At 45.4% G+C, this 15,014-nt stretch overlaps 1 protein-coding gene across 5 annotated transcripts in view; it reads left to right on the top strand.

Annotated features, from left to right (window-relative positions):
- Positions 1-9,459, top strand: part of LOC141166495 (protein-glutamine gamma-glutamyltransferase 2-like) — a 51,584-nt gene extending 42,125 nt beyond the window's left edge. For 4 of the 5 annotated variants that reach the window (XR_012251308.1, XR_012251309.1, XR_012251310.1 and 1 more), the window contains 2 exons: positions 1,766-1,997; positions 9,249-9,459. Coding sequence is in view for 1 of the 5 variants with exons in the window: in XM_073653224.1 (XP_073509325.1) it covers positions 1,766-1,997; positions 9,249-9,252 (236 nt within the window). In the remaining 4 variants the exon portion in view is untranslated. Of the gene's footprint in view, positions 1-1,765; positions 1,998-8,922; positions 9,006-9,248 lie in introns of all 5 variants that reach the window. The other variant, XR_012251307.1, reaches the window with a different exon arrangement.
- Positions 9,460-15,014: the final 5,555 nt, after the last annotated feature.

Raw genomic sequence — 15,014 nt, 5'->3', positions numbered from 1 at the left:
GCTGCCTGTTCCTAGCGAACAGACCCGCCTTAGTCCTCGGCTAGTCTGAACGAAGACCTATAGCATAAGGGGAGGGTCCCTAAAAGAACTAAGGACTGGGACAAAAATGGGACACCTCCTAAACAGAGAAGTTGTTGCAGAACACAAAAAGACAAACTGACAAAAAGGTACTAAAGGTCCCAGAAGGACCAAGCGAACTGACAGAGAAAGGCACAGAAGCACCTGGCTAGAGAAACAGTCAAACACTGAAGTCCAGCACAGCCAAAAGGGCAGAGCTGGAATATAAAGGCAGGTGGTCACGTGACCGCAAAACACAAGATGGAAAAAAACAAACAGGAGGGTTCTAACACATGCGAGTTGTGAACTGGTGCATTGTCTTGCAGAAGGCAGGCACCTTTGGTGAGCATGCCACGTCTCTTTGTTTTGAAGTATGCCCCAGTGATCGTGGTACCCTTTGCTAGGAAATCCATCAATACTACTCTGTGCTGGGCCCAAAATACTATGAGCATGACCTTGCCTGCCGAGGGTTGGGCACGTGCCTTCTTTGGAGGCGGGGAGTCATGATGCTTTCATCCTGTGTGATCAGTCTGTTGAAAAAGTCCTCCTGGTTTCCATGGCACATCGTCAATAGAGCCTGAGAGCATTCGACTCATTCCTGCTTCTGGAAAGGTGTGAGCAGCTGGGGAGCCCAGCGAGTGGATACCATATGCATGGGAGGATGGTCTTGGATGATTTTTTCCACGGACTCCACACTAATCTTGACATTTTAGGCTAGGTGGCGAATGGCTACGAGGCGATTTTCCAAAATGGCGACCTCCACTTGCTGTGTTCATCAATAGCAGAGTGGAGTCACCCTGGAATTGGAGCTGTTTGCTCCGAAATCCAACCACATTTCAATTGATGATGCCAGTTCTTGACTACATCATATGATGGGGAATCATCGCCATAAACCTCTTTCATCTCATCGAACGTCTCCTTTGGTGTGCAGCCTTTCGAGTAAAGGCGCTTGATGACTGCTCTGTATTCCAGTGGGTCCATTATCAAACCTCACACCACTTCAGCACCTGTAAAATCAAAATCCTTATCAGTTCTGAGTTGCAAATTGGCACGTAACCTATAGAGACTTATATAATATCATGACACATGTGAAGTTTCAGCGTACTGTGATAAATAGTAGTAGGTCAGGGGAAATCTTTAATCGTATGTCTCTTTTAATTATTTTGCACAGCACTTTTTGCACTTTAATGATTTCATTGTATTACAAATGGATGTATTGTTATATACCCTGTCTGTTCACATTATACACAGCTTGAGAAAGGTTCACTCTCAGTGCTGAAACGTTGTTGGAGCTCTTTTGAGCTAATAAATCACCATTTCCTTGGAAGGAGTGCTGTCTTCATTTTTTCAAGTATATCTATCTATCATTCTATCGCTCTATCTACCTATGTTTTTAAGAATTTTTTATTTAAAAACTATCTTTAAATGACATACAGAATTACTCTATGTAAAAGGTAATGTTAAAATCATGTTGTGTACTGATTGCATTCGCATGTCATTCGGATGTCATTCAGCTGCTAGGTGAGAAAAATCACATTGTAATCGCTTGACACTAGTCCGACTTTTCAGGAACAACATCGAACCGATTTTATTTATGCTGATGGCTATGGGCCCAAAATTGCAGATTGGTATATTCTCCCGATATTGTGTGGGAAAAAATAGATGTATGTTATTTTAAATGTAATTTATTTGTTATTTCTGCTAACAGGTTCCAGGCCCTCTGAATTAGGAAACACAAGGGCTGTGATGCCTGTTTCTAAATCGGGCAGTAATACATCTTGGAGTGCTGTGCACGGAAACAGCAATGACAACAATATGTCAGTAACCATCAACACCCCAGCGAATGCACCCGTCGGTCGTTACAAGATGATTCTAGACATTTCCAATGGAGTGCAAAGCTCATCCTCTATTTTAGGAAACTTTGTTTTGCTGGACACCAGGTATATATGTTGATAACTTTTAATGTTTTAATACCCTACCATATATTTCTGGATAATACCAAGAAACTCAAAAGCAGTGTAAGCAATCTAAAAATCATCAAGAGGAGAGCATTCAGTCGAGGTTGACATCGACCAATACAAAGGATAGTATTAACCTCAGTTTGCTTTCTACGGAGTATAGGATGGAGTATATGATTAGTTCTTTTCAGGTTGCCAGATTTAAAAGGAAGTAATATAATTTTTCAAAAACATATTGCAGGCATTATAATTCACCTGTTGAAAAAAGAGCATTTTATATAAGCAGCCTCATCCCTCTAAGCCAGTTGTTCTCAACTTCAGTCCTCCAGACCCACCAACAGATCATGTTTTCATCATTTCATTAGTATTACACAGGTAATAATTCAATCACCTGTGCAATACTAAGGAAATCCGGAAAACATGACCTGTTGGTGGGCCTTGAGGACTGGAGTTGAGAACCAGTGCTCTAAGCCCTCCCCACTATTCAAAAGCATAGAAGGCCAAGAAAAAATGTCAAGTCGCTACATTTTTACACAACTGCATATTGTACAAAAATAGCAAATTTTATATGTGTAATGACTCTGGTAAATTCACCCTTAGGGCTCTTTCACACGTCCGTGTTTTCAGTACGTGTGGTGACAGTTTCCACACGTACTGGAGACACCGACATATGCAGACCCATTCAAATCTATGTTTATGAGGATGCACGGTCTGCAAAACATCCCACATGGATGACATCTGTGTGACATGTACTGGCGCCTGGGAATCAACATTACAGTTAGCGCTGTTCCCAAGCGCCAGGTGCTGAACGCTGCCCTCATCATGGTTCCCTGCCGGCGCTGCTATCAGCACCAGAAGGGAGAGTGATGAGGGTAGTAGTAGTCTGTTTCCGCAGTGTTTCTGTGTAAAAATAAGATTAAAAGAATAAAATCCATATACTCATCTGTCCAGAGATGTCCCCCGCTGTAATGCTCTGACCGCTGACGTCGAGGAGCCAGGAAGAATGAGCTGCTCTAGCGAGCGGGCCCCGGAGCTGCGCTCAGGAGCGGTGTCCTGTCACTCACTGAGCGCTGCTCCGGAGCAGCTCGCTGGAGCGGCTCATTCACTGCAGCTCCTCGGCATCAGCGGTCAAAGGATTACAGCGGGAAACATCTCCGGCAGGTGAGTATATGAATTTTATTATTTTAGTCTGATTTTTACACAGGAACACTGCGGGAACAGACTACTACTACCCTCATCACTGTCCCTTCTGGTGCTGATAGCAGCACCGGCAGGGAACCATGATGATGGCACATTCAGCACCTGGCGCTTGGGAACAGCGCTAACTGTAGCGCTGATTCCCAGGCACCAGTCCTTGTGATCCTGATGCGGCACACAGATGGTACACGGTTGCCACACGTGTGACACACACGGACACATGAGACACGGATATCTCCGGTACCAGAAATATACGGACGTGTGAAACCGGCCTTAGTGAGCTTGTAGGTCAGGAGACTGCCGTGTACCAAATCTACTCTATGAGATATTTATTACATCACTGGCTGCATATGTTTTATATTAATGTCCAAAGTATACAATTACTGTTCACTTTTCACTTTTTCAAAGTAGTCTTGAGAAATAAAAGAAAAGTCTGATTGGCTCTGAGGAATAATGAGGACTCGTTTAACAGAGATAGTTACCGTATACTATATGAGACCTATTGGGTATTTGGTCAATGTTGGTTAACAATTTATTTGAGAATCTATCTCAGGTGCAAAATCTTATTAATGAATGAAATTTAGTTTTCTGTGATTCCTAGGATACATTCACACATCCATGTCCATTTTAGATTTGAGAAAACAGAAGGTTTTACTTTCATGTGTCATCAGTCTTACATTCGTGTTACATCAGGGTTTCTTTCATCCATTTTTCAAAAAACTGAAGCAGGTAGACTGTCTCAACTTTTTTATATATTGACTTAACAATGGATCCATTCAAAATGGACGAAACAAGTGGAAAACTGAAGTAAAAAGTCTGCCTTCTATGTTTCATCTGTTTTAACTGAACATATAGACTTTAATGGCCAAGTCTGATTAGCAAACCAGATAAGAATATGACATGCCCTGAGTCTTATGGATCGGACACATGGATCTGTTTTTAAACAGATATGTGAATGGGTCAATGAAACTCTATATGGTAACAAAAAGAAAAATAGTCAGCTCCCCCGCTCTGAAGTCCAGTGCTCGGAAAGCCGGCAACTGGAAAACTTCATAAAATCGCTTACTTTATTGAATTCCAATGAAAACAATTCATATAAGATGTCACAACCCCATAAGGGGAATTGGATAGACAGACGTGTTTCAGACCTATGGGTCTTTAATCATTGCATGTATGAAGTGACTTCTTACAAATTGAGATATTCTGTAAACTTGATGACCAACTCCCTCGATCCCTACCATATCAGGAGGAGATTGTCATTTACAGAATATCTCAATGATAGTGAGATGAACTTATGTTTCACCTCTGATATTCAGAAGCATTGTATCAATTTCTTGGACATCACATAACACTTTCACATTCCCCTCGTGGTGTTCTAGTGGCCCCCTATAAAAAACCTTTGGCTACCAATGCTACATTGTTAGCATCATCATGCCTTTCAAAACAAACATTTAAAAACATCCCATTAAGAGAATTTATCTGCACCAGAAGAAATGCTTCTTCGGATATTAAATTTCAATCAGAAGCTACAAAAATACAACAGAGATTACGTGAATGTAAATATCCATATTGAATAATTAAGGGGGTCGCAAAACACAGTACAACATATGAATAGACAAGATAACCTTAGGGAAAAAAATGTAAAACCAATACACAAGTCGAGTCAGGACACTTTTGTATCTACCTATATGCCTCAATTTACTAAGATTAAGAGTATTATACAAAAACATATTCCAATGTTATACCAGGATACTAAACTCAAAAATATACTTCTTAATCCCACATGATTCAGTGCCAGAAAAGCCCCTAATTTGGGTAGTATTCTATCACCTAGCCTCTATGTGAATGAGAAAAATTGTTCTTAACGAACATGGCTCCATATACAGTTGCGCTCAAAAGTTTACATACCCTGGCAGAATTTTTCCTTTCTTGGCCTTGTTTCAGAGAATATGAATGATAACAAAAAAAACTTTTTCTCCACTCATGGTTATTGGTTGGGTGAAGCCAAACTACTGTGTTTTCTCTTTTTAAATCATAATGACAACTAAAAATATCCAAATGACCCTGATCAAAAGTTCGCATGCCCTGGTGATTTTGGCCTGATAAAGTCACCAACAACCTACTAAATACCAAATCCAAACGACACTACTCCATCCTCCTCCTTCTGGACCTGACAACTGCCTTCGACACAGTGGACCATTCCCTCTTACTACAGATTCTCTCATCTCTTGGCATCACGGACTTGGCCCTATCTTGGATCTCCTCATACTTAACAGACAGGACATTCAGAGTCTCCCACTCATGCACCACCTCCTCATCTCACCCCCTATCTGTCGGTGTCCCCCAAGGTTCAGTTCTAGGACTTCTGCTCTTCTCCATCTACACCTTTGGCCTGGTACAGCTTATAGAGTCTCACGGCTTTCAGTATCACCTCTATGCTGATGACACACAGATCTACCTCTCTGGACCCAATATCTCCTCCCTACTAACCAAAATCCCACAATGTCTGTCCGCCATCTCATCCTTCTTCTCTACCAGATTTCTAAAACTCAACATGGATAAAACAGAGTTCATCATCTTTCCACCCTCTCATTCATATCCCCCATCTGACCTATCCATCAACATCAATGGCTGTTCACTCTCCTCAATCCCACAAGCCCCCTGCCTTGGGGTAACCCTGGACTCTGATCTCTCCTTCAAACCACATATCCAAGCCCTTTCCACTTCCTGCCGACTCCAACTCAAAAATATCTCCTGGATCCGTGCATTCCTCAGCAAAGACTCTGCAAAAACACTATTGCATGCCCTCATCATCTCCCGCCTCGACTACTGCAACCTCCTGCTCTGTGGCCTTCCTTCCAACACTCTTGCGCCCCTCCAATCTATCCTAAACTCTGCTGCTCGACTAATCCACCTGTCCCCCTGCTATTCCCCAGCCCCCCCCCCCTCTCTGTCAATCCCTTCACTGGCTCCCCATTGCCCAGAGACTCCAGTTCAAAACCCTAACCATGGCATACAAAGTCATCCACAACCTGTCTCCTCCATACATCTGTGACCTAGTCTCCCGGTACTTACCTGCACGCAACCTCCGATCCTCACAAGATCTCCTTCTCTACTCCCCTCTTATCTCCTCTTCCCACAATCGCATACAAGATTTCTGCCGTGCATCCCCCCTACTCTGGAACTCTGTACCCCAACACATCAGACTCTCGCCTACCATGGAAGCCTTCAAAAGAAACCTGAAGACCTACCTCTTCCGACAAGCCTACAACCTGCAGTAACCACCGCTCCACCACATTACTGCATGACCTCCTCTACCCCCACCTACTGTATCCTCCCTTGTAGACTGTGAGCCCTCACGGGCAGTGTCCTCGCTCCTCCTGTACCAGTCGCTGACTCCTTTGTTAAGATTATGTAAATGTTTTTGCTATGTATATCCCTATCACATGTAAAGCGCCATGGAATAAATGGGGCTATAATAATAAATAATAATAATAAGACCAAAATTGAACTTTTTGCCCACAACCATTAATGTTACATTTGAAGAGGGGTCAACAAGGTCCATGATGAAAGGAACACCATTCCTACTGTAAAGCACGGAGGTGGATCGCTGATGTTTTGGGGATGTGTGAGCTGCAAAGGCACAGGAAACTTGGTAAAAGTTGAAGGAAAGATGAATGCAGCACGTTATCAGCAAATATTGGAGGCAAATTTGCACTCAACAACCCAGGAGCTGCGCATGGGACGTACTTAAATGTTCCAACATGACAACGATCCAAAACACAAGGCCAAGTCGACCTGTCATTGGCTACAGCAGAACAAAGTGAAGGTTCTGCAGTGGCCATCTCAGTCTCCTGACTTCAATATCATTGAGCCACTCTGGGGAGATCTCAAGCGCGCGCAGTTCATGCTAGACAGCCTGGGAATTTACAGGAACTGGAGGCTTTTTGTCAAGCAGAATGGGCAGCTTTACCATCTGAGAAAATAAAGAACCTCATCCACAACTACCACAAAAGACTTCAAGCTATCATTGATGTTAGAGGGGGCAATACATGGTATTAAGAACTGGGGTATGTGAACTTTTGATAAGGGTCATTTGGATGTTTTTGGTTGTCGTTAAGATTTAAAAAGAGAAAACACAGTAGTTTGACAAGCTTCACCCAACCAATAACCATGAGTGGAGAAAAATTTTTTTATTATCATTTATATTCTCTGAAAGAAGGCCAGGAAAGCAAAAATTCTGCCGGGGTATGTAATTTTTTGAGCACAACTGTATTGGGATTTTTCAAGTGTGGTCATAAAATTTGCACATGCTACCAGCATGTGACAAATTCAACTCATTTAATTTCATCAGTTACAAATAAAACCTACAAAATACACAATTTTATCAATTGCAATTCATCATGTATTATATATTTGATAACATGTGTGACAAAGTCACTGGAAGGGAGATATGTTTCACTGAGGCAGTTAGCATCAGTGATGTGAAACATGGAAGTCTTGTCCTGCATAGTAGGTGCAGAGAGGGTTAATCAGCCATTTAAAAGGGCATGTTATATAGGTGAATGACCATAGTGGGGGCGGGAGGTCACTCACCATATCTCCACCCCAAGGTGTGGTCTGGGCTTTAAATACCCAGCCTTTTGACTCAGGTATGGTTCAGTATCTGGAGAGGCTTGCTCCAGAGAGGAATTTGAATGTGTTGGGCTAAATTTGAATCGTGTGTGGCTAACACTGGGTGGCTGGACTCCGGCCGATATACTGACTGTGCTGTATCTTTTTTTGTTTTGTTTTGCCATTATGCCGAATGGGCTGTGTTTACTTTGTGGACTCCAGAGTGGTTTATGACATGTTTTAATAAACCAACCCGAAATTTAAAGAGACAGTGTTCCGTGTCTACCTCCATGTACAGCCAAGCAAGCCGTTTATCAGACATGTCAAATTTATAATTTCCAGTATGTGGGTTGCACCACCTGTCCATTAAAAAAACGCATTAGATGCCATTTATCTGATTCAGCTAACAAACTTACGTCCAAATGTTCAGCAGCGTCTAAGCATTTCTCAATACATTATGGAGGTGACACTACATCTTGTTCAGTTAAAGGTATAGAGCGGGTATATAGACCACACAGGGGAGGAGATCATCACAGGAAATTGCTTAACCGCGAGACCTGGTGGATTTACTTGCTACAAACCAGGATGCCGCAAGGCATGAATATAAGACACTAATTAATTCATCATCATGATTAATCATTTTTCTTCTTTCTCACCCATACCTTTCATTTTATATATGTTAACTCATATGTCAATCACTTTTTTTAATTTTGTTTTTAATGTCTATCATGTATGCTTTTTTCTTGTTCACACATTTGCTCTGATTGGACACAGTGAAACAATGTGTCCAAACAAAATATGGTATAAAGTGCTGTGTAAGCAATGATTAAAGACCTGTAGGTCTGAAACGCGTCTGTCTATCCAATTCCCCTGATTGGGTTGCGACATCCTATATGAATTGTTTTTATTGGAATTCAATAAAGTAAGCGATTTTATGAAGTTTTCCGGATGCTGGATTTTCTCCCACCTGTTTGAAATGAAACTCTATGGAATGTGTACAATTGATGTATGAATGCACCCTAAGACTTTTGACCTGGGTAAAAAGATATGGAACTTTATTTCCTTTTTAACCAACCTTTACCATCATTCTTATCAGGTACTGGTCTTTTTCCTCTGTGTAGCTGTACAAGGGCAGACATATCATTGTCTAACCTGTGGCGCCACACATGTGCTGATGAGGTAAGGGGGCCCACTACCATCTCCAAAGAAGGTGAAATTGTGCTTCATGATGAGCTATTGGGCTGCATGTTTTAAAAAGCAAGTTGGAAGTAAGCCATCGGGAGCATATTCCATTAATAACTTATGGCCTATTAGTTTGGAATACACAAACTGTTTTCTGATCACCATAAGAAATCCAAATTCTCCATTTGTGATGCTAACATTTACTAACTTAAAGACTCATGATTTTTCTCTTTTTCTTAGATGATGAAGTTAACATAAATAGTGATACCGAAAAGGAAGAGTATGTGCTTAATGATGTTGGATCATATTGGTTTGGAAGCGCAAATAGCTTTGACAATAGAAGATGGAACTAGGGCCAAGTGTTTCATATACATATTTTGTATATTTATTATTCAGGACTTCTCAACAGATGCGATTCTCCAAAGAAAATGTCATAATAATGCTTATAAAAAATGGAAAGTTTATTAAATTGGCTGTGGTTTATTCATCCATATTTCTCTGAATCCTGTCTAGAAGTTTTATCAGCTGCTTGTCCATGAGTGTCTGCCCAAGTTATAGTAGGCCGCAGAAACATGTGTCAGTTGCTTATTCATTACCGTCAAAGTCCAGGATATAATACTAATAATTTGACCCTTCCATAACCGTATTGGCGTGTGTGGGAAAAGATACTTCCCCCAGACGCCAAGATATGCCAACTCATAATACACATGATCAATGAGAATAAGGCGTTTTAACGGCATTAAAAAATTGAATTTTATTTCATCATTATTAAAATACCAAAGTGTACAGACAGTAGTAAAGTTAAAAAAACATGAAGATGGCAACAATAATCATTGGTATTGAGGCCACTAGTCTTATCTATAGATAGAGCTCATATTCCATATAAAAAAATGGGTGAAGATAGGTGGAACCCAGTCATATAGAGAAGTCAACAGTCGGGTCCGTTTTATAATAAATGTATAAGTTATTAATTTAAATAGAAGTACAAGGTTTCAAACTGAACCCAAATACATTTCTCATGTACTGTAAGGACAGTGCCACCTACCAAGAGAGAAATATCTATTGAGAAGTTAAGTTGTATCATCAGTAGTCTTACTGACGCGCCCCTGGGCCTGTGTCGCGCTGCGTTGCGCACGCGGGAGCTTACCCGAAGCCGGATCTGTTGAGGGTTGTAGTCTCGTGGCGGTGACCCGGTCCGTGCCCAGGGAGTCAAACTGAGCGGCGATGTATCAGCGGTAGATGTTGGACGACTACGCCACCCGTTGAGTACAGCTAAGGAGCTGCTGCTGCAGGGCAGACCGCTGAGGCCGGTGGTAGGATTGTGCAGCGTGATAGTATAACCCCCAACGGGAGGGGTATGGCCTCAGGGCAGCCGACGTGGATGATGGGGGTAGCAGGAACCACTCGGAGACGGTACGGTGTAGTTCAGGGTCTTTACTGGTGACAAAGATAGACCCTCCCGGAGTACTGGCTAGCGATTGGGGCCTGGTCAGTCCTTGAGCAGATGGGATCTCCCCTGGCCAGGCGGAGTTGTAGGCCTCCCAAACTAACTGTACTCTTCTGGCTACCTTGCTAGAGGCGGGTATAAGTTGCCCACGTCCCTCAGTGTACCGTGTGGTGCTCACCCGTATGGCCGGTGACTCGGGGCCTTCTAGTAGCTTCCGCTCCACGACGGCGGTGCTGGTCCCATGCGTGTGACCGTGCCTTCGGGTTTCTTGGCCAGAGGACCTGGAATCCCCTGCCTGACGGATTCTGCTGCTGGGTAGGAGTTAGTCCCCACAGCCTCGGACTCCGGGTCCGGTAAGAAATCTTCTCAGTCAGAGCGAGCTCTGCAGCTGCCAGCCCCTGACTCCTTGTAACACTGCTCCCACAGAGCTCCTGATGTTCTGTTCCTATATTTGCTTCTTTTCTCTGTCTCTACTTCTTCTCTACTCACTAACCCTGCCTCAGCCCCAGTTTTATATAGGGGAAGTTCTTCCCCTCCCAGGACTGTGCAGGAGGTGTGGCATGCATAGGATTCCTGACCAAGAGACCTCCCACCTGCTCTCAGACGTAATATCTCTATCACTGTGGCAACCAGACCCCTGGGGTGTCACATTCCCCCCTAGTGAAATTTAGTACTCCGGGACTAAACATATTTTAGAAAAACATAACAAGATATAACAATAACAATACAATAAAGAAACACATAAAGGTGGTCACGGCATGTCCGTAACCGGGTGCAGTCTTTGAAGAAAGCAAGGTGTCCATTTCACCAAAACAGGGAGACGTAACCAGGTAGGGGTCTGTCCTGCCCCGAGTCCTTAACAGTCTTTAGTCCGTCCTGGGTTACGCTCCAACTATGTACACAGGATTCCCGGTAAATCCACCAAGGACTCCTAAAAATAACTAGAAACACATAATTATTTACAAGTAACAGACAGGTGACCACAAATAAAACAATTTAAACACTTCAAATCCTCCAACGTGCGGGTAACTGGCCTCTAGTGGCCCTAGTGGACCTACGGAGCTGACTGTCTGGCCCTGAACTACAGGGTGTAGGAGCTGTCAAGGGTAAACTGGGCAGCTGTTTACGGGCTCTTTGGCTCACTAGGGATATGGCAGGCTCACTGCAAGCAGAGGGTTGATCCTCCTGATCTGCTGGTGTGGGGTCTTCTGCCTCCTGGACCGGCTGTTCTTCCAGCTCTACCTGTTGCTCCGTAGGTGCTTGGGATGCTGGTTGGAGGAAGGTGAGTACGGGTACCACAACTGCACCATTGACTTGAGTCCAAGACCGAGGGAAGTCTCCGAGCACAGTACTAACCATATCTTCCCTTTCCTCTACGGGTCGATGGTCTTCTTGTTCCTCTTCAGGGTTCCGTAGCTGTTCAGGACACTTCTTCAGGTGATCCCGGGATACAATGGCTGTGGTCTCCCCTCCGTTTTTACTGATGGTACAGACCTTCGGGTTCTCGTGGCTTGAGGGCAGTACGGTGTACGGGTCCTTCTCCCACTGGTCGTCCAACTTGTGGAGCCGTCTTTTCCTCTTCAAGACCTGCTCTCCGGGCACCAGGGGAACAGCGGGAGCATACTGGTTGTAAGTTTTCTCTTGTCTCTCCCTAGCCTGACAGAGACTTCGCTCCACGCTCTCCTGTACTTTCCGGTACTGCTGCTGCCTCTCTGTGTCCCAGTCTGCTTCTGGTGAAGTGTCCTCGGGTGTCAGGACTCCCATTTCCAGGTCAACAGGTAACTTACCAGGTCTCGCCCTCATTAGGTAAGCCGGGGTACAGTTGGTGGAACCTACCGGGATGTGGTTGTATAGGTCCACCAGATCGGGCAGCTTCTCAGGCCACAGACTGCATTCTTCCAGGGGCAACGTTTTCAGAAGATCCATTACCACCTGGTTCATTTTCTCACAAAGTCCATTAGTTTGCGGATGATAGGGTGTCGTCCTTATCTTCCGGCAGCCATACAGATTGCAGAATTCCTGGAAGACCTCCGCTTCAAAGGCAGGTCCCTGGTCCGTCAGCACTTGGTCCGGGTACCCGTGTGGACGGCAGAAGTGCTGCTGGAAGGCTCTAGCTGCTGTTTGAGCCGTTAAGTCCTTGACGGGGACGACAACCAAGAACCGGGAGTAATGATCCACGATGGTTAACGCGTAGACGTAGCCACTTCTGCTTGGGGTCAGTTTTACATGATCCAAGGCTACCAGTTCCAACGGCTGCCGGGTGACAATGGACTGCAGGGGAGTCTTCTGGCTGGCACGGTCCTTCCTCCTCAGGTTGCACGGGCCACAGTCTCTGCACCACCTCTCGATGGTTCCCCTCATGCCTACCCAATGGAACCGCCCGCGCAGCAGGAACTCCAGCTTCTTCCATCCGAAATGCCCAGCTCCATCGTGGTATGCCTCCATCACCATGGCTGCGTCTCGTCGTGGCACCACTACTTGCCAGATTAGTTCATGCGTCCGGGAGTTAACCATCCTGCGGCACAACTTCCCCTTGTAAAGGAACAATCTACTCTTTTCTGCCCACAGTTGCTTGGCTTCCTCCGGAGCGTCTGGGTCAAGGCGAGCCTCTGGCCGAGTCAGCATCTCCTTCACCAGCCGGACGGCAGGGTCACTGTCTTGCGTTTCCGCCCAGTTGTAGTGAGGTAAGGGGTTAAGCGTAGCGCCTTGCTTACTCCTTACCCGATGGGAATACTGGATAGTCCCATGACGGTGAAACGCGGGGAGTTCGACTTCTTCCAGTCCCTCTGGATCTTCTCCTACGTCCGGTAGGTTTGGCATCCTGGACAGGGCGTCCGCGTTGGTATTGGAGCGTCCTGCCCGGTATTTGATGGTGAACTCGTAGTTGGACAGGCGGGCCATCCATCTCTGCTCTAGGGCACCGAGTCTTGCCGTGTCCAGGTGTGTCAACGGGTTGTTATCCGTGTACACGACGAACCGGGAAGAAGCGAGGTAGTGCTTAAAGCGTTCGGTGACTGCCCACACCACTGCCAGGAACTCTAGCTTAAATGAGCTGTAATTCTCAGGGTTTCTTTCGGTGGGTCGCAGTTTTCGGCTGGCGTAAGCGATTACTCGCTCCTTCCCCTGCTGGATCTGGGACAACACGGCTCCTAGCCCGATGTTACTTGCGTCGGTGTAGAGGATAAAGGGCTGGCTGTAATCCGGGTACGCCAGGATTTCATCCCCCGTGAGGGCCATCTTCAGCTGGCGGAAGGACTCTTCTTCCAACTTCTCCCATCTGAAGGGCGGCTTCTGGTTCTTGGCCTTCCGGGACTGGCCTATCAGGAGGTCCTGCATAGGAGCTGCCTTTTTGGTGAAACCGGGGATGAACCTGCGGTAGTAGCCTACCAACCCGAGGAACTGCCGCACTTCCTTTACACTGGAGGGACTTGGCCATTCCTTAATTGCGGTGATCTTATCAGGGTCGGGAGCCACTCCGTCAGCGCTCACCACGTGTCCCAGGTACTGCACCTTTGGTTTCAGGAGGTGACACTTGGAGGGTTTCACCTTTAGGCCGTAGCTTGCCAGAGCTTCGAACACTTCCGCCAGGTGTTTCAGGTGGTCCTCATAAGTCTTAGAATATACGATGACATCGTCCAGGTACAACAGGACCGTCTCGAAGTTTCTGTGGCCCAGACAGCACTCCATTAATCGTTGGAAGGTTCCTGGTGCGTTGCAGAGTCCGAACGGCATACAGGTAAACTCGCTAAGTCCCATCGGGGTGGTGAATGCGGTCTTCTCCCGGTCCGCCTCTGCTACAGGAACCTGCCAGTACCCACTAGTGAGATCCAAGGTAGAGAAGAAGTTAGCAGATCTTAAAGCAGCCAAAGACTCCTCTATCCTTGGTAAGGGGTACGCATCCTTGTGTGTGATGCGGTTGATTTTCCGGTAATCTACACACATCCTCATGGTGTTGTCTTTCTTTTTGACTAAGACTAGTGGAGCTGCCCAGGGGCTACAGCTATCCCTGATCACCCCAGCCTCCTTCATGTCTCTAAGCATCCCCTTGGCGTGTTGGTAGTGTGCAGGGGGTACGGGTCGATACCTCTCTTTTATGGGAGGATGGTCTCCCGTGGGGATCTGGTGTTCTACCCCCTTGACTCGCCCGAAGTCTAACGGGTGTTTACTAAACACTCTCTCGTACTCTTGAACCACCCGATAGACTCCCTGTTTCTGGTGTGAGGGAGTGGAGTCAGTACCCAAATGTAGTTGCTGACACCAGTCCTCCATTGTTTTCTTAGAGCCGTTACCTTCCTCCGGGTGAGATGGAGGCAAGGGTTCCACAGATTGTATAGCATTTTGGTTAATGGTATATAATTTGGCTAGCGTGGCATACCGGGGCAGGTACACTTCCCTCTTCCCGATATTGATTATGCGAACGGGCACCCTCCCATGGCGTACATTAACCACCCCCCGTGCTGTCAAGATGGTGGGCCTACTGTCTGAGTAAACTGGTTCTACCATTGCCTGGTAATCTCTACCTCTCAGACCAATAGCTGCCCGGCACCAAATCATCATTT

The sequence above is a fragment of the Phyllobates terribilis genome, unplaced genomic scaffold (assembly GCF_046119375.1).
Source record: "Phyllobates terribilis strain yellow unplaced genomic scaffold, ASM4611937v1 Scaffold_1__5_contigs__length_1240528914, whole genome shotgun sequence".
Lineage (NCBI taxonomy): Eukaryota > Metazoa > Chordata > Amphibia > Anura > Dendrobatidae > Phyllobates > Phyllobates terribilis.
The sequence above is the reverse complement of the archived record's forward strand: the minus strand, read 5'-3'. Positions and strand labels throughout refer to the sequence as shown.